At 48.3% G+C, this 19,228-nt stretch overlaps 1 protein-coding gene across 1 annotated transcript in view; it reads left to right on the forward strand.

Moving 5' to 3' along the window:
• STAG3 (STAG3 cohesin complex component) overlaps window positions 1–19,228 on the forward strand; it is a 46,770-nt gene that overhangs the window by 253 nt on the left and 27,289 nt on the right. Inside the window, exons 2-9 of the mRNA XM_070744307.1 lie at window positions 43–105; window positions 191–287; window positions 376–452; window positions 558–762; window positions 839–990; window positions 9,205–9,278; window positions 9,380–9,503; window positions 10,318–10,416. Of these exons, the coding sequence (XP_070600408.1) occupies window positions 43–105; window positions 191–287; window positions 376–452; window positions 558–762; window positions 839–990; window positions 9,205–9,278; window positions 9,380–9,503; window positions 10,318–10,416 (891 nt within the window). The remainder of the gene's footprint in view (window positions 1–42; window positions 106–190; window positions 288–375; window positions 453–557; window positions 763–838; window positions 991–9,204; window positions 9,279–9,379; window positions 9,504–10,317; window positions 10,417–19,228) is intronic.

Genomic DNA, 19,228 nt, shown 5'->3' on the forward strand with positions numbered 1-19,228 from the left:
CGGCGACCTCCCCTCTCCCCCCCCCCCCCCCGTGTGGCGCAGGTGCCGAAGCGGGCGAGCCCGGGGCTCTTCGAGGCGGTGAAGGCCGGCAGGAGCGCCCTGGAGGTGAGGCGGGGCCGCGCGCCCCCCCCGTCCTTCCCCTCCAGCGGCCTCCCCCCCTCGGCCTCACCGCGCCTTACCTTCCCCGCAGCCCGTGGTGGACGAGTGGCTGGAGGGCTACCTGGAGGACCGGCCGGGGGCCTTCGTGGAGCTGCTGAACTTCGTGGTGCGCGCCTGCAACTGCAGAGGTGAGATGGGGGGCGATGGGGCTGCCTGGAAGATGGACGGACCTCCCCCCCCCGACCACCACCAACCCCTCCTGCTTTGCCTGGACAGGCGCCGTGACTCTGGAGATGCTGAGCCACCTGCAGAACTCGGAGATCATCGAAGGCCTGACCGAAGCCTTTGAGGAGGTGACGGGGGGGGGGGGGTCCACATGGAGGGAAGGTGCAGCAGCCACACACACACACACACGCACTGACTCTGATGGACCTTCCTCCCCTCCCCCCCAACATCAGGATTCAGCCGAGTACCCGTTGCTGCTGACCACTCCCACGTGGCGACGTTTCTGCGCAGGATTCTGTGAGTTCATAGCGGTGCTTGTGCGCCGGGCCCAACACAGCGTTGTTTATGACGAATACCTGATGGACGGCCTCATTGCCTTCCTGACCGGCCTGTCTGACTCTCAAGTGCGGGCCTTCCGCCACACCAGCACCCTGGCAGGTAGGACAGTGACGGGGGGGGAGGCCAGCGCGTGGGGGCGCCTGCACGCACTGTGTGGCCCTCTCCTCCCTTCCAGCCATGAAGCTGATGACCGCCCTGGTGCAAGTGGCCCTGAGCGTGAGCTTGCAGAAGGACCAGGCTCGGCGGCAGTACGAGGCCGAGCGGGCCAAGGGACCGGGCTGCTGGGCCCCGGGGAAGCTGGAGGGGCTGCTGGAGAAGCAGAAGGAGGTGAGTCCCCGACGGGGGTCCGGGTGAAAAGGCCGCCTGCCTTTTTGGTCACAGAACAATCAAGTGAAGACCGTCCGGCCTAGCCTTTTTCAGGGCAGCATCCCCTGTACCGTTTCTGGTGGACAGGCATGGAACAATGCCTGTGTTGCGTGATTTTTGGCAAAGGGGGGACGCTGTCATGTGGCTCAACTTTTTTACATTTTGTAGAGTCATATAGTTGTACCGATGCTTAATTTTGAATTCACTGGTTTTAGTTCCGCCTTCTCAGGAAAAGGTGTGTCCACTCCTTCTTTTGAGTGTCAACTTTTCAGGTATTTGAAGACTGCTCTTATAGTTTTTTTAATGCAAGGTAAAATGCCCAGTTCCTTTAACAATTTATCAAATAATTGTTTGCCAGCATCTTGTGGCTTAGCCACAAAATACCTCGGGGTCATTAATCCCTAATTTTTGTGCAAGATCACCTAAATCATGACAGGTCAGAGTACCATCCAGCCTGCATGTGGCAGCCAGTTCCTTTTTTTTTAAATAGTTTTAATTAATTTTCTAATGTTAAAAATTACAAATACAAATTACACATACAAAAAATAAAAATAATAAGACAAGCATTAGATTGAACAAATACAAAATACATATTTTCCTACTTCACCCCATACGTTAGTACGTGTTTTTTGCCATTAGTAATTTAACCTATTGTCAGAAAGATTCCCCAGACCAAGAGAATAAAAGCTAAAAGTCTTTATTAACAACATGATATAAAACATAGAAACATATATAGCAAACATAACATAACCTAAACAAAGGGTCCTACAGGGTCCTACAGGGACCTGGAGAAGTCACGGGGAGAATAGCTGTGTACCTCCGAAGGTAAAGTACCTATCTACAAGAGTCATCTTATGTAGGGTTTCTATGTCTTGGTTATGCCCCTACTTCCTGTCCACTATTTGTCCATACATGGGGTTGTCTTGTGTCCAGTGTCATCATAGTTCCTCAGAACTCTCTAGATCCATCAAGTTCTTGTTTTTTCTTTATGAATGTTTCTTGGCCTGGAAAATAGGATTTCTTCATCTCTGCTACAGGATGTAACCATGTTTTTGTGTCCTTTCGCATTTTCTGGCAAGGTCCGCTGACCAAAAGGTCGGAAGTTGAGTACTCTAATAAGAGTGTGTTTTGTATCTATCTAGGCCTTAGATGCCTAGATTCTATAGATAATTCTCACACCTATAGTTTCCTATACACATAAATATTTTATCATTCATGTTTTAGTTTTTTGTTTCTTACTTTGATTCCTAATTTCTAGCCAATTGTAAAATCTATTCCAAATTCTATAACAGACCGATTCTTTTTCTTTTAATTCCATCACCGTCCTATCCATTTCAGCCTACTCTAAAATCTTACTAATCACCATTTCATCCGGGAGAACCTTTTTTGCTTCCAATATTGAGTAAAGGTAATTCTGGCCACAGATAGTATGTAAGGAGTTAAATACTGTTTATCTTTTATTCCCAATAAAAACATAAGAACTTCAGAAGAGCCCTGCTGAATGGGGCCAAAGCCCATCGAGTCCAGCATTCCGTGTCACGCAGTGGCCCACCAATTGTCCTTGGGGATCTTGAGCCGGAAGAGGAGGCAAAACCCACCCTTTCCCCTGACCCCCAACAAATGGGACCCAAGGGAATCTTGCCTGCCTCAACCAACATAGAGGCAGCACTTGGACATCCGTTTCAATTATTATTATTATTATTATTATTATTATTATTATTATTATTATTATTTATTAGATTTGTATGCCGCCCCTCTCCAAAGACTCGAGGCGGCTCACAACAGTAATAAGAAACAGTGTAACAATGGGACAAATCTAATAATAAAAATATATATAAAACCCCCAACAATTAAAAACCATACAGCACATACATACCAAACATGAAATATAAAAAGCCTCGGGGAGATGTCTAAGTTCCCCCATGCCTGGCGATACAGGTGGGTCTTGAGTAACTTGCGAAAGACAAGGAGGGTGGGGGCCGTTCTAATCTCCCGGGGGGAGTTGGTTCCAGAGGGTCGGGGCCGCCACAGAGAAGGCTCTTCCCCTGGGGCCCACCAAACGACATTGTTTGGTCGAAGGGACCCGGAGAAGGCCAGGGGAAGAGCCTTCTCTGTTGCGGCGCCGGCTCTCTGGAACCAACTCCCCCCGGAGATTAGAACTGCCCCTACTCTTCCTGCCTTCCGAAAACTCCTTAAGACTCACCTTTGCCGTCAGGCATGGGGAAACTAAACATCTCCCCTGGGCATGTTAATTTATACATGGTATGCTTGTGTGTGTGTTTGCTATTACATGGGGTTTTTCTTAAATCGTTAAATATTTTAATTAATTGGATTGTTGTGACTGTTTTTACTTGTTGTGAGCCGCCCCGAGTCTTCGGAGAGGGGCGGCATACAAGTCCAACTAATAAATAAATAAATAAATAAACAAACTCTGGGACCTTATCGGCCGCTGGGATTTGTGCGGTAGAAGACGGTTCCGGAGGTATTTCTGGCACCTATGAATCTGTCTAATCCTGCCTTGAAGCTATCAAATGCCATAAATACAATTCTGGTTTCGTTTGAATTTTATATTCCATCATTCCTGCCAACCATTCCCTAATGTTCCAGATTTGTGACTTCTTTTCCAAATATTCTGGGGATAGGTTTGGGAACATTTTGGCCAATCTTGCTGGTGGCAGATGCCACTGGTAAAACATTTTATATACATTTTCCCTATAGGCCACTGCCACTGTAAATTTGTAATTAATTTCCCATAATTTATTCCATTGCTCTGCACGATCTGAAGTTTCCGAACACTCTTCAGAGGTAGCCCCAGGTAGAGAGTGTTGCAGTAGTCGAACCTTGAGGCGATGAGGGCATGAGTGACTGTGAGCAATGACTCCCTGTCCAGATAGGGCCGCAACTGGTGCACCAGGCGAACCTGGGCAAACGCCCCCCTCGCCACAGCCGAAAGATGGTGTTCCAATGTTAGCTGTGGATCGAGGAAGACACCCAAGTTGCGGACCCTCTCCGAGGGGGTCAATAATTCCCCTCCCAGGGAAATGGACAGACAGATGGAGTTGTCTTTGGGAGGCAGAACCCACAGCCACTCCGTCTTATCCGGGTTGAGTTTGAGTCTGTTGACACCCATCCAGACCCCAACAGCCTCCAGGCACCGGCACATCACTTCCACCGCTTCCCTGGAAAACCATGGCGACGCCTTTGTTATAATACAGAAAGAGGCCTTAGAAAACACGCATAAAACCATCAACAACATCTTCAAAGGAATAAAATTCACAAAGGAAAGCAACAACACTCTCCTGTTCCTGGATGTCCTCATCAGCGGAGGGACAGCGAGGATCCGTCGCAAAACCACCCGCACCGAGGGGTCCGTTACCAGAGCCACAACCCCAGTGCCCGCAAGGGAAGCTGTGTCGGGAGGCCACAGGTCATCCTCCTCCAGTCCTCCTGAGTCGCTTCGAGAAGGGCGGCACAGAAACCCAGCACATAAATAATGGCTGCAGCCGTGCCTGGAATTTCCTTGGCTAAACAACCCAGTGGGTCAGTGGATTTGCCTTCCCCACTGACCTCTCTTATTAGAAGGCACGTGACCTCCCACCTCACCCCCCGGGCACCGTAACCGTCAGAAATACACGCCGGTTGCAGAGCCTCCGAATTTTGATCTTGCGAGCAGTGCTGCAGTAATTGAAAGTATGCAAAAAAACGGTCAAGTCACTTTCTTCAGCGGTGTTGTAACTTTGAATAGTCACTAAAGAAATTAATTGGGTGTGAGCAATCGTGAGCCTCAGAAAAAACATCTATGCCACACTTAAGGAAACGGATGTCCATGCAAGTTGACCACAAAGCGCATTGAGGGGACAGGAAGAAGAAGGAGATAAAGAGTTCACCTTACAAAGACTACCAAAAAAGCCCAAAAGCTCCTCACCGCCAATCGACGTCCGGACAAACAGCGATTAACACCAAGATTAATATTAGATCAAGGAACGCCCCATCGTGCCCTAATCCAGCTAATTGTAAATAGCTCAGCCACGGAACCACCGACGGGGCAAGCCACCAGAATATAGCCTGCGGGACCGCCTTCTGCCGCACAAACCCCAGCGCCCGGTTAGGTGCCACAGAGTCAGCCTTCTCCAGGTCCCATCAACTAGACAGTGCCGTTTGGCGTGTCCTAGGGGAGGAGCCTCCTCTGTGGTGGCCCCGGCCCACTGGAATCAACTCCACCCAGAGATTCACACTGCCCCCATCCTCCTTGCCTTTTGTAAGAATCTGAAAACACACTTATGCCGTCAGGCTTGGGGTCACGAGACCCCAGCCTTTGCCCAGTGAATGTGTTGGATGCGGTAGTATGGACGTGAATACAGTACATGATTTTTAAAAGTTTAATAATTTTAAGTTCATCATCACTATTAATTGGACCTAGAAATGTTTACATGTTGTATTTTTGTTATTGAGATGTGAGCCGCCCCGAGTCCACGGAGAGGGGCGCCATGTAAGTTCAAATAATAGTCATAATCGTCATAATAATACAAATTTAAAAAGGGCAAAGCTCTAAATCCTTTCTAGTGCTGGTGAGTTGGTAGTGGGAGGCCTGCAAGCAAAGAAGCTCGGCACCATGGCCCCCCCATCTCACCCCTGACCCCCACACGCGTCCTCCACCAGAGTTCCTCCTGCAGAATCTGTGAGAACCCGGGCTGGGACGGCTGCTGTTAATTGCAGCGTGGCTCCCCAGGCGTTTCATCACCTCTTCTCAGGGCTTTGCTAAGTAGACACGTCCCGATGACAGGGCCTGCAGCCTCCCGGGCGCTCCGCCCTGCTTGGGCTTCATAAAAGGTCGGGCCCATGCGTGGAGATCGCGGGGATCAGTCGTCCTGGCCTTGGTACGAGAGGGCCCCCTTCTCCGGAAGCTTCCTTGTGCTGCCGGTCCCACTCTGGAAGAGGCCGCTGCAGCGGGAGGGTGTAGAATAAAACCTCTTGGGGGGCTTCGTTCGGCTCCTTCGGGAGCTCACGATAAAGACTGAGAATGGTTGTGTGATGACCGCTGCTGGCCGGCCCCTTCTGTGCCTCGGGAGGCAATCCCGTCTTATCCTGAAGCCTGGACTGAGTGGAGGGAACTGGGCCACTCCTGTCCCCTTCTGGTCAGTCCTAAACATCAGGAGCAGCACATTTTCAAGTTAGCAAGTTAAGCTGGTTAACAAGGACGCTGCAGGTCGTTAAGTGAGGATCTTGCGTGAGGGTGAATTCTGATCGACTGCCAGCTTCCTCCTTGGCAGGGACTCTGGGAAGGCAGGGACGCCTGGTCCTGGTGGCGCGCAGCAACCTTGTAATGGTGAACTGGACCGCAATCCTGCCACTGCCCTGGGAGGGGTGGGGGGCTGTGTCAGCCAGAGCTCGGAGGGCCCGTCCCCACTGGTGGTTTCTCAGTGCTGAATTCAGAGTCTGAATTAGTCCCTGAAGCCTCGTAATCGCTAGAGTCCGTCTCGTGTTCTTTGTCCCGTTCTCTGCACACGGCGTTTTTGTTCTTTGGTGTTTTAATCAACTCTGATACATGCTGGCTCCCTGCCAGATGTTTATTTGGTTATTGAATTCATTCCCTGGAAACTGGATTTTTAAAACCATCCTTAAGCTGCCACAAAGGGACCATCGGAAACTGTTCCAATCAGAGGTCCTGGGCAAACTGTCCACGCAATGGCCGGTTGTAGTTATTAAAATTACTCCAATTCTTGCAAGATTTGAAGGATAGGATTTTAGGAAAGTATTCCTGTTTGTGTACATAGACTATTAACCCTTTGTGTCTCGCTCCCAAAATCATTCCGGGTTCACAGGTTTCCCCCCAGTTGGGGCAGTTGTGTGAATCTTTAAAATCCTTAGGAGACAAATGGCACAACAGAGTCACAATGTGGGCAGCAACGGAGCCTCTAAAGTAGGGACGGGTCAGCTTCTTTCCTCCTGGGAATCAGTGGAGGTGGACAGTGTTAAAAGTGGAGAAGACAGAGACGCGCGGGGGGGGGGGGGAGTTTCTGTGGAAAGAAGCGGGTGTGGAAGGAGTCCGAGGAAGGAAGGAGAAACTTTGAGGAAGGGAAATGAGGCCGTAATTGGAGCCAAGGGAAACTGGGCAGTGTGGGGGGGGGGGGATGGCGTGAAGGGAGATCTCAGTGGGTGGGGGAGGGGGAAATAGTCACTGGGGGTGGAGAGTATCAAATGCACCTGCATACTAGGCATAATGGGGGTGGGGGTGGCGGGGAGGGGGGTTTCGGAGGGGAAGGAAGCCTCAGTGGAGAAGCCGTTAATGGGACTGATTAGGAGCAGCTATCCTACTCCTACTACGCAGTGGCCGCTTGGGATGGGGACTCAAGTGGGGATGCCGGTCCCCAGCCCTGACCCAGGTGGAGGTCCAGCTCTTCTCAGGGATCTGCCCTCCAGACTCAAAGGGGAGGGGGGCAGTGGTCCTATAGCCCCGTTTGGCTCTGAAGGGGCCTGCCTGCGTTTTCCCTCAGACGACGGGTTCTACTGTGGGAGCAGAAATCCAGCTGCCCGGCAGCATGGCCTAGTGGGCAGGGTTGGTGCTCTGGGGTTTCGTCCTCTGTGTCCGTGGTCAGTTCCTCAGAAGGCTTTGAGATGTCAGGTGGTGATGATAGAGAAATAACCGTAGAGAAGCACAGGGATGATTAGGCTCCTGATCGATAACCAAAGACCCGTCTGGATGGTGTTGGAACAGATTACTCAGCAGCAGCAGCAGCAGCAGCAGCAGCAGCAGCAGCAGCTTTGCCAGCAGGTAGAAAAGAGCACAAATTAGTTGATAGGAATTTGCATAAGTTCATGAACAAATGCAAAAAGATTTCCTCTTTTTTGGGAGAGAGAATGGCCTTTTAACTGAAGTGGATGAGTTCAATGCTGTATCAGAAGTTCAGCAAAGTGTTGGACAAAACGTTTTCCAAAGAGAGAAGATTTGGGAAAGAAAATTGTAATCTTGTAAGTGAGAATTGTGTAGCTGGGAGCATAAGCCTTCAGACTGTGTTGTATCATAAACATTTTAAAAGGAAGATTAAAAAATAAAAAATAAATAAAATAGTGAAATAAAGCTGAGAGGTTAAAAAGAAAGCTAAAAGTACCAGAAAGGAAAAGAGAAAAATAGGGTAGAAGTAGCTTCTAATATTCCTAAGCTTTTAAGTCCAATCCTAAATTTATTCCTTTCCATAAAGTTACTTGATTCCCTTTCGCTAAACTGTTTTGTCCAATCAAAAATATAAACCATGAATTCACTTTTTTCTGTTTTATGCAAAAAACCCTCAACAAATACAGATCTTGCCTTTTATTGATAAAAAAAGTCAACTTAGTTATCAGAAAATTCCATAATTTTCACCCATCATGTTTCCCCATTGTGGGTCATACGATAATCTCATTGTAGTTATGTACAGAAACAGTTCCCTGACTTTTTCCCAAGTTTTTTTCCAATCTCCAAATTGAGACCTCTGGTCTCTATTGAATATAAATCTGGTCTATGGTTCCAATTGTATATAAATCCTCAACATCCTACAAATCATTGCATTTGCAACCAAAATGTTCTTATTACTTTTAATACATCCAGCAAAGAGGATAAAATGCTCCTTGTTCCCATTTCCTCCCTGCATCTTTATACATTCCAGATGATTTATCTGGTGACATAATCAATACATTTTATGAAAAATGCTTTTAAGACGATAGTGTAAGTTTCAATCAAGGGCTGTGCTGGCCTTGTGAAGACGCTCGCCTCCTCCTGCTTGGAAGGTTGAGAGTTCAATCCTAGGTAGCGACAGAGGTTTCTCCTAGGGCTCCAGAGGAAAAGAGAATACCTGCACACTCCGCGTAGACTTCAGGAAGAGCATTTGGCCAGTCGCTCCGACTCCACCCTGAGTTAAAGGATTGCAGGGTCATAAAAAGAGGATTTTAGTGAAAATTTCACTTCTTTTGGTGGCACATTTCCCATTGTTTCATCTGTATATTGCAAGCAAAATGTTCAGCCCGTTCCATCCTACATTTTTTAACCTGGTCCTTTTCCGTTTCAAATCCCAGCACGTTTTAGCAATTGCGTGTCCAGCATTGGGACCCAGTTCTCACAGCGTTCAAAACCCCACGCTCTGTCACCTCCGTGTAATTAACAATGCAACCATGGACAGCTGCTATTGTCTCTGTTTTTAGTTCCAGGAGAAGCAAGAAGAGCTGGAGACCTTGATGAATGCCCTCTTCAAGGGGGTCTTTGTCCACCGCTATCGGTGAGTGGCCTCGGGGCCGTGTGTGCGTGCGTGAAAGGGGCAGGGCCAGGTGGAGGGAGCTGGGCTCTGACCGCTGTCCCTGGTGCCTTTTCCCTCCCAAGGGACCTCATCCCTGACGTCCGTGCCATTTGCATTGGGGAGATGGGCCAGTGGATGCAGCATTACCCCACCTCTTTCCTGACCGATGGCTACCTCAAGTACATTGGCTGGACTCTGCACGACAAGGTGGGTCTCCAGGGCACTTGCAGGTATTTAAGGCACCCTTGCTGGCTTCATTCTCGTTTCCAGGATCATGAGCCCATCTGCCTATTGGAAGAACAGTGCTTTTCTTTCATTCATTCATTCGTTCCTTTTATTCTACTTCCACGCCCCCCAATCCCGAAGGACTCGGCTGTGCAGGACAGGGCGCGTCTGTGTCCGTGGCAGTGGCCATTAACTCACAGAGCTTGTTGCTCAAGCATCGAGCACATTGCCCGAAGAACATTATTATTATTATTATTATTATTATTATTATTATTATTATTATCGTTATCACTCCCTACTAGGCCACCTACTGACATCGTGACTAACGTATCCAAAACAAACCTTCAGCTTTGCACCTCTGCCTTTACCACCACGCATTAAACTCTGCGGTACAAGGTGTTTTATCCCCCTGACCACAACCGGGCGGGACAGAGGAGAGGACTTTTTCTAGAACGGAGATCCTTTCGGGGCTGGATCCAAATTCCATGGCCCCTGCTGGAGACCTCTCTACCACCTGGCCTTGCAGTAACTGGGCGGTTACTCTGCGTAGTGCAGTCTCTGGTAGTAACGTCCAGGTTACTACGCTGTCTCCACCTTTGCTTCTTGAGGGCCGGATGTCTCCCATTTGGACAGTTTCCAATTTCTGACCCCTTGTCACAGCTGGCAAATGCAAACTGGGCACAAAGGGGGAAAAGACTTGGTGGTGTTACTGGCCACTCTTGGCAGCTTTTAGGCTTTCCCTGATTCCGGGCTCCGAGAAACCCAACGACCTGACGGTGGGCTTTGTCTCTCGCAGCAGGGGGAGGTCCGGCTCGGGTGCCTGCTAGCACTGCAGGGCCTGTACCGCAGCCCAGAGGTGGCCTCGCAGATGGAGCTTTTCACCAGTCGCTTTAAGGTAAGCGGCTGAAATAGTTCCCACCAGCTCGGACGGGCATTGAAAAGGGGGCAGCAGGGGTTTTATCCCTCGGTCCTCAGTTTAACTTTGTCTACTCTGGGAACATCCAGTGTTCTTTCTCCTTGCTGCTACGTCACCCGGAGTTGAGCGAGGATCCTCACAGAGCTGTTGGGGGTTACATAAATTAGCCACATTTTCAGAAACGAACCAGACCCCACCAGCAGCCCCCTGGGTCCAGAGATATTTCATTACCAGAACCAGAACGGCCAAAGGGGGGGGGGGGAGCCACTTCTGACCCTCCTCCCAGCTTCCTTAGGACAGCACTGCTCAGTTACTTTCTGTTATGCCCCTCCCCTTCACACGCCCCCCCAACTCTCCGATATGCCCCCCCCCCCCCCCGGATGGAATTCTAGTGTCTTGATACGGGGCCAGGCCAGCTTAATCGAGCCGATGCTTTGGGGGTCACCGGCGTGGCACTCCCAGCGAGTGGCGTGGGAGGAGGCCTCAGGGGGCCACTCAGTAGCTCTCGCCCAGCTGCAGAGGAGGCTCCCCCCTTGTCCAGCAGCATGTGTGCCACGCCCTTCACGGCAGCCACGGCACCTGCCCAGGACAACTACAAGAGGAACCCACGCAGTTGCCCCCCCTCCCCCCCCGGCCACGTTCTCTTCCGGCCTCGGGGCAGCGCGCAACTGGGAAAACACTCCAGCCGTCCAGGGCAGTCGGTCAGGAGGGGCCCCGCCTGTTCCCTGGGGTCACGGGTGTCCCCCCTGGCCCTGCTCCGCACTCCCCACTGCTTGAGAAGCACGGTCTCGTGGGAAGCTGGCGTGGAACTTCGGAAACCTCCCCCCCTCTCTCCCTCATCCTCCCCTTCGCGCCCTCGAATTGCTGCCGGCACCCCTCTTTCCTTTGCCCCCAGGGAGCCCCACAGGCAGGTGAGCGGCTGCTGTTGCTGAGGGGGGGAGAGCGGAGGGGGGGACGAGGGTCCAGGTCAGGGAAGACAGAATGGGGCTGGACGCGTCTTTGGCCCACGTGTTCTCGGCGCCCATGAAAGAAAAGATACACCTGCCAACAATCAGGTGAGGTGCAACACTTAAAAGATTGTCACAGGGTACAAATAAGCAATCGGAAAAGTCAATGTTAATAGGAATCTTACTTTATTTCTTTGTCCCGTTTTCTTAATGCCGCCCTTCTCCTTTGACATGTCAGCCATAGCACTTCTTTTAATAGAGCCAGCCTATAGCCCCCACCCACCCCCACAATCCGGGTCCTCCTTTGACCCCCCCCTCGGAAGGATGGAAGGCTGAGTCGGCCTTGAGCCGGTGGTGAGGCTTGAACCGCTGACCTGCAGATCCACAGTCAGCTTTAGTGGCCTGCAGCACTGCACTCTACCTGCTGCGCCACCCAGGCTCCTTGTCAGGACCGTAAGGATGCAGGCAACGCCCGTCTATTTATTGGACTTACCTGCCGCCCTTCCCCAAGGACAGTCGCCGCCCGTCAGCCGGACGAGGCAACGGGCGAGGGTGGGGGCCAGGAGGGGACCCGTAGCCCTAGAGTCCTGCAGCCTCAGCGAAGGGTTTGGCCGCGTTGAGGGAATTGGATGGGACTGTGGGGCCCTACAAGTCAAATAAATGAATTAAATTTGGGTATAAAGCTACCCTTGTGCCTGGTGGTCTTGGTGTGCAGGGCTCTGGTGTCCTTTTTGAGGAGTTTGTGTCCAGGGGTCAGTCAATGTTTTTACTCAGTGGAAGGCAGGTGGGCAGCCTTCGTTTCCTTCTGCAGTTCTGATTCTCCTCTGGAGTCTGTGTCGGTCCTGTTGGGTTGCAGAACCGAACCAGGCAGTGATGGAGGTGCAGGTGACGGACTCAGTGGTTCCTCTGTAGAACCGGATCAGCAGCTCCTGGGGCAGTTGGAGCTTCCTGAGTTGGTGCAGAAAGAACATTCTTCGTTGTGCTTTTTTAATGATGTTTTTGATGTTAGGGGACCATTTTAGGTCTTGAGATATGATAGAACTTTGATACTATTGTTGATATTGTCAACTATTGTTGCCTTCTGCCGCACGAATCCCAGCGTCCGGTGAGGTCCCACAGAGTGGGTCTCCTCAAGGTCCCGTCGACCAAACAATGTCGGCTGGCGGGGCCTAGGGGAAGAGCCTTGTCTGTGGGGGCCCCGGCCCTCTGGCATCAACCCTCCTGGCCTTCAGAAAGAGTTTAAAAACTCATCTTTGCCGCCAGGCCTGGAGTTCCTTAGATCTCTCCCCCCTGACCAATGAATGTTTTAGCATGATTGCCGAATGAATGGTAATGATAGCTTTTTTTAAATTAGAATTTTAAGGATTGTTTTAATGTATTATTAATGGAATTTTTTTATTACTGGTTTCCTGTTCTTTGTATATGCTGTGAGCTGCCCCCAGTCCTCGGAGAGGGGCGTCACACAAATCCAATTAAACCTAAATCTGTGTTGTCTAGTATTGTGGGAGGGTGGGAGGGCTTTCTACGGCTTGGAGTGTGTTCAGTTCCAGATTGTTCCGGTCGCACTACGAGGCTAGTTGTTCAACCTCCCGTCTGTATGCGGTTTTATCACTGTCTCGAATGAGACCAATCCCTGTTGTATCATCTGCACAAACTTCAGTAGTTTAACAGAAGGACCGTTTCCTGGTGCAGTCAGAGAGAGACAAGGGGGGGGAGAGCACACTGCATTGGGGGTGGGGGCTGTGCTAATTGTACAGGTGTCTGGTGTGGTTTTGCCTAGCTTCACCTGCTCCTTCCTCTCTGTTAAGAATTTATTTGTTTGTTTGTTTATTTTAAAATAGTCTTTATTGGGGAGTGAGCATGTGGGGCGTTTATTCGTTTGGAGAAGGATCATTGCCAAGGTTTGGACCATTCCGGGATTTCTCTTGACTCATAGAAACATAGAAGTCTGACGGCAGAAAAAGACCCCATGGTCCATCTCGTCTGCCCTTATACTATTTCCTGTATTATATCTTAGGATGGGATCTATGTTTATCCCAGGCATGTTTACATTCAGTGACTGTGGATTGACCAACCATGTCTGCTGGATGTTTGTTCCAAGGATCTACTACTCTTTGAGTGAAATAATATTTTCTCATGTTGCCTTTGATCTTTCCCCCAACTAACTTCAGATTGTGTCCCCTTGTTCTTGTGTTCACTTTCCTATTAAAAACACTTCCCTCCTGGACCTTATTTAACCCTTTAATATATTTAAATGTTTCGATCCTGTCCCCCCTTTTCCTTCTGTCCTCCAGACTATACAGATGGAGTTCATTAAGTCTTTCCTGATACGTTTTATACTTAAGACCTTCCACCATTCTTGTAGCCCGTCTTTGCACCCGTCCAATTTTGTCAATATCTTTTTGTAGGTGAGGTCTCCAGAACTGGACACAGTATTCCAAATGTGGTCTCACCAGCGCTCTATATAAGGGGATCACAATCTCCCTCTTCCTGCTTGTTATACCTCTAGCTATGCAGCCAAGCATCCTACTTGCCTTTCCTACCGCCCCGACCACACTGCTCACCCATTTTGAGACTGTCAGAAATCACTACCCCTAAATCCTTTTCTTTTGAAGTATTTGCTAACACAGAACTGCCAATACAATACTCAGATTGAGGATTCCTTTTCCCCAAGTGCATTATTTTACATTTGGAAACATTAAACTGCAGTTTCCATTGCTTTGACCATTTATCTAGTAAAGCTAAATCATTTACCATATTACAGACCCCTCCAGGAATATCAACCCTATTGCACACTTTAGAGTCATCGGCAAATAGGCAAACCTTCCCTACCAAACCTTCCCCTATGTCACTCACAAGCAAATTAAAAGAATAGGACCCAGAACAGACCCTTGTGGCACACCGCTTGTAACCTGACTCTGCTCAGAATACTCGCCATTAACAATAACTCTCTGATGTCTACGCTTCAGCCAGCTGCAAATCCATTGAACTATCCAGGGATTAAGTCCAATCTTCACTAATTTATCTATCAGCTCTTTATGTGGAACCGTATCAAAGGCTTTGCTGAAGTCCAGACAGGCAATATCCACGGCACCACCTTCATCCAACACCTTTGTGACATAGTCAAATAAATCAGTGAGATTAGTCTGACATGATTTGCCTTCAGTAAAGCCATGCTGATTTGGGTCCAATAAGTTATTGTTTTTTAGGTGCTGATTTATCCTCTTTCTGAGTAGAGTCTCCATCATTTTAACTACAACTGATGTCAAGCTAACTGGCCTGTAGTTACCAGCTTCCTCTCTACTGCCCTTCTTGTGGATAGGGACAACACTGGCCATTCTCCAATCCTCAGGAACATCTCTTGTTAACAGGGATTGGTTAAACAAATCAGTCAGGGGGGTAGCAATGACAGATCTGAGTTCTTTAAGAACTCTGGGGCGGATGCCATCTGGACCCATTGCCTTATTTATCTTTAATCGTTCAAGTTCTTCTAAGACATCGGCTTCTAAGATCACTGGAGCTGAATCCGTACAGCTGGAAGCAATGCTATATCCCTCTATAGTGTTATTTTGTAAGGTGTCTTTTGAGAAAACTGAACAGAAGTAGCTATTGAAATGGTCAGCGATCTCCTTATTCCCATCAATGCATGTATTATTCCCGGTACTAAGCTTTGTGATGCTGCAGTTTTTCTTCTTCCTATCACTAATATATCTGAAGAAGGTTTTATCCCCCTTCTTTAGAGATTTGGCAATTTCTTCCTCTTTTGAGGCTTTAGCAGCATATATTATCTGTTTCGCCTCCTTCTGTTGTGGTTCCGTCTGAGGCCCCTCAGGGAACGGCTGATCTTCTGTCGGTTTGCGGCTCAGAGGGGGAGGATGAGGAACAGGAGGTGCAGGCAGACGAGGAGGAGGAATCTCAGGCTGAGGAAGAGGGGGGACAGCCAGAGTCCCCCCAGAGGGAGCTCTCCCCAGCAAGCAGCCTGGATTCCTTAGAGGAAAATGCCCAAGCAATAATCGATCTGCGACAGAGAAGAGCAACCCAGCGAAGGGACCAATTAGCTAGGTACTTTCAGCACTAAAGAGGCAACAGCTGGGTTTGGGTGTGGTGCTCTCTGGAAAGGCTAAAAGGCAGACCCACCCTTCCTGGCTTGTGGAGTATTATCTTTGGGAGTCCTGGGACCTGGCTGTGATCTTTGGCGTCTTGGAATTCTGGTTTGTGACTTTGACTACTGAAACCTTGGGGGGAAAAGGTGGGGGTCTTATTCTCTACAGTGGTGGGTGTGCCAGCAAGAAGCTTGCTGTATTGTCTGGACATCAGGACTCTGCTGTAAAGTCTTATAGCCTGTCTGTTGGGAAGAACAGGTTTTTCTCTGTGTTTATTTTTCAAGCTATAAAGTACTTTTGCTTTTACCAGCGTGTCTGGCTGTTTTTTCCAGTTGGTGTTGAGGTCTGGGGGAACCCAGACAGAACACCTTCTGTCTCATTTTATACACCTCCCAATTAGCTATACTTCCAGACTCTTTATACCTCCTATAGGCAGCCTTTTTTTCATTGACTATAGCCCTTACATCATTGCTAAACCATAGCGGTTTCTTCTTCCTTTTACCTTTAGTTATTTGCCTTACCTTATTTAACCCTTTAACATATTTAAATGTTTCGATCATGTCCCCCCTTTTCCTTCTGTCCTCCAGACTAGACAGATTGAGTTCATTAATATATAGTCATATATTATGATGTGGTCAATGAACAAATAATATCAATTACACTTTGAGGGGAACTCTTTAATATGGTCATTACCCCACTCAGTGCAGAAGTTGACCTGTTTTATGATTAAAGCCAATCTGAAAATGACAGAAAGTGCAAACCGAATATGCTGCTAGTGGCTGGAGAGTATGATGGAAATATTAAATCTGGTAAAGAAAAATGTCGCACAATGACTTAACAGTTTCTGCCAATCTAATTATTATTTTATTGCTAAGGCTGTTTTCAAACAAGCAAGTAATACCTGGATATATCCACATTGCCAGATGAAATACACCTAGATTAGAATAATCATATTGTTGCTATCAGGAAGTGGAGCTCATCAGTTACACCGGCAAAGGTGTGGGCAAGGCTTACAATGATAAAGGTCACGAAATGCTTCTGTGCAAGTTCCAAGCTAAGCTAAAGAACAACTCAGCAATTTCTTTCCATCTGAAGGATTCCTCCAATTATTTCTGCCATTTTTGCTTGTAGATCTTCATCTATTACTTCTGTTATGTGCTGAAATCTTAAACCGTAGGATGCTCGATGTGTAATTGATTCATCGTATTTTTTGTTGACAGAATCAGATCTGTCTTCAAAATAATCCATTCTTTTTTCTATTTTTTCAGTTCTTTCCTCTACTGCCTTTACTCTTTCTTCATTTTCTTTCAAGGTCTGTTCTATTTCTTTCATTTGCTCCTTCATCTCCCCTGTATCTGCTTTCAATTGGTCTATTTCTGCTTTTAAACCTTCACGTTGTTGATATGCATCATCTTGGGATTTTAGCGTAAAGTCTTTCTTTGCATTCAATGCCTCCTGTATTGTTACAAGGGTAGGCTGCGGTTGTGCTTTCTCTTTCTCCTGCTCTTTGGCCAGCATGGCTGCAGTGGTGCTTTCATGTACAGGAGATGGCTGAGGGGATACTTGAGGGGATGCAGCAGACGTTAATGTTGCGCATACCATTCTTCAAGGCATTGTAGAAGAGCTTGGCTAGTCAGTAATGGTGAAAAAAGCAGGTGGTGTGTTATAGCATCTTTTGGGTCCAACAGATTTTATGGAAAAGAATTCAAGCTTTGTTGTGGGGTCTCTAAACCTGCCAACTTTAAGACTTGGGGACTTCAACTCCCAGAATTCCCCAGCCAGCAGAGAACGTCCATAGCACTGCAGTTTTCCAGTGATGTTGTGTTTCAAGAAAAGATCAAAAGAAAAGCCAAACCTCCAGAAGCGAATACATCCGAGACAGCCTTCTGTCCCATGAATCCCAACGACCGGTCAGCGCCCACAGGGTTGGCCTTCTCCAGGTCCCATCAATTAGACCAGTGTTTCCCAACCTTGGCAACCCGAAGACACCTGGACCTCAACTTCCAGAACTCCCCAGCCAGCATTCTGGGAGTTGAAGTCCAGATATCTTCAAGTTGACCCTTGTGGTGGACTCAAAGCAGAGGGAGAGTTGGGGGGAGGAATCCCAGCTGCCTCAATTCGCTCTCATCCCTGGACTGTTATGGGGCGAGAGCAATTTGACCCCCCTGCTTAATTAAGCGTGTGGGCTTTTAAGGCTCCTTTCCTTCCTTCTGGCCGGCTGACTTTGCACCCCTCCCTCACTGGGGGCATAACATCCTCCTGGAGCAAGTCCCGGGTGAGGGGAGCTTTATTTACAACCCACCTGGCATTAGGTAGCAGCAGCCTGAGCCCCCCAAGGCTCCGAGGTCTCTCTCGCATACACACTAACTACGGCCAGGTGTGGTTCCTCCTCCACCCACTTTGTACCTACGTCTTGGATCTTTCTTGCCCAGGTGTAGGATTTATGCTTTTCTCTTGACGTTGGACGTCACTTGGCTAGTTTGGGATTTTTCTGCATTTTGAGCCTGTCCTTTAGGGCAGGGGGAGGCAAGGTTGGCTCTTCCGTGATGTGTGGACTTCAACTCCCAGAATTCCTGAGCCACTGGTGCTAGCTCAGGAATTCTGGGAGTTGAGGTCCACACGTCGTAGAAGAGCCAACTTTGCCTACTCTTGCTCTGGGGTGTTGGCTACCCTGCCAGCTTGGGGTCATCTGCAAATTTGATTAGTCCCCCCTCCATTTCCTTGTCTAGGTCATTAATGAAAACGTTGAAGAGCGCTGGGCCCAGGACTGAACCCTGTGGTAGCCCGCTGCCCACCTCCTTCCAGGTGGATTTAGAGCCGTTGAGGACAACTGTTTATCCATCTACATGTGTTGTAATCTACACCCTGTTTTTTTCGAATTTGTGGAGTGGGAGATTGTGATCTACTTTACCAAAAGCTTTGCTGAAGTCCAAGTATGTGAGGTCTACTGATTTGGTTACGGTGCTGAAAAATGATATGAGATTGGATTGGCGTGATTTATTCCTGACAAACCCATGTTGGCTGTTGGTTATTATCTTGTTTGTTTCTAGGTACTAGTGGCAAAGCTATTTTTTGATCATTTTTTTCAGTATTTTTCCAGGTATAGAAGTCAGACTGATTGGTCTGTAGTTGCCTGGGCCTGGTTTTTTTCCCTTTTTTATAGATGGGGACTATGTCGGCTTGTTTCCAATCTTCCAGTAGTTCTCCTGTGTTCCAGGATTTTGGGTAGATAAGGAGTGGTGGTCCCAGAACGGTGTCTGCCAGTTCTTTTAAGACTCTGGGGTGTAGTCCATCTGGTCCTGGCAATTTGTACTTGCTGAGTTCCCGTTGTGTTTTTATTTATGTTTGGTTTATGAGTTTGGTTCCAAGGCTGTTTTTTGCAGTGGTGTTGCAGGTTAGTTGGTTGGCGGTCTCTTTTGGTGTGAAAACTGATGCGAAATAGCAGTTGAGCCGCTCTGCTTTATCACTGTTGTCTGCGATTTCTTTACCATCTTCACTTTTTCGCAAATTACTGAAAACCCACCCATGCCGCCAGGCCTGGGGGACATAACTGACCCTTAGCTGTTTCATTTTATGTATGGTTTAATTGGATGGTATGACTGTTTTTTATAATAATGGGTTTTTATAATTGTTTTTAATATTAGATTTGTGCTTTGTATTTTGTTGTGAGCCATTCCGAGTCTTCGGAGAGGGGCGGCATACAAGTCTAATAAATTATTATTATTAAATTATTATTTTTAG

The sequence above is a fragment of the Erythrolamprus reginae genome, chromosome 3, assembly GCF_031021105.1.
Source record: "Erythrolamprus reginae isolate rEryReg1 chromosome 3, rEryReg1.hap1, whole genome shotgun sequence".
In the NCBI taxonomy this organism is placed as follows: domain Eukaryota; kingdom Metazoa; phylum Chordata; class Lepidosauria; order Squamata; family Dipsadidae; genus Erythrolamprus; species Erythrolamprus reginae.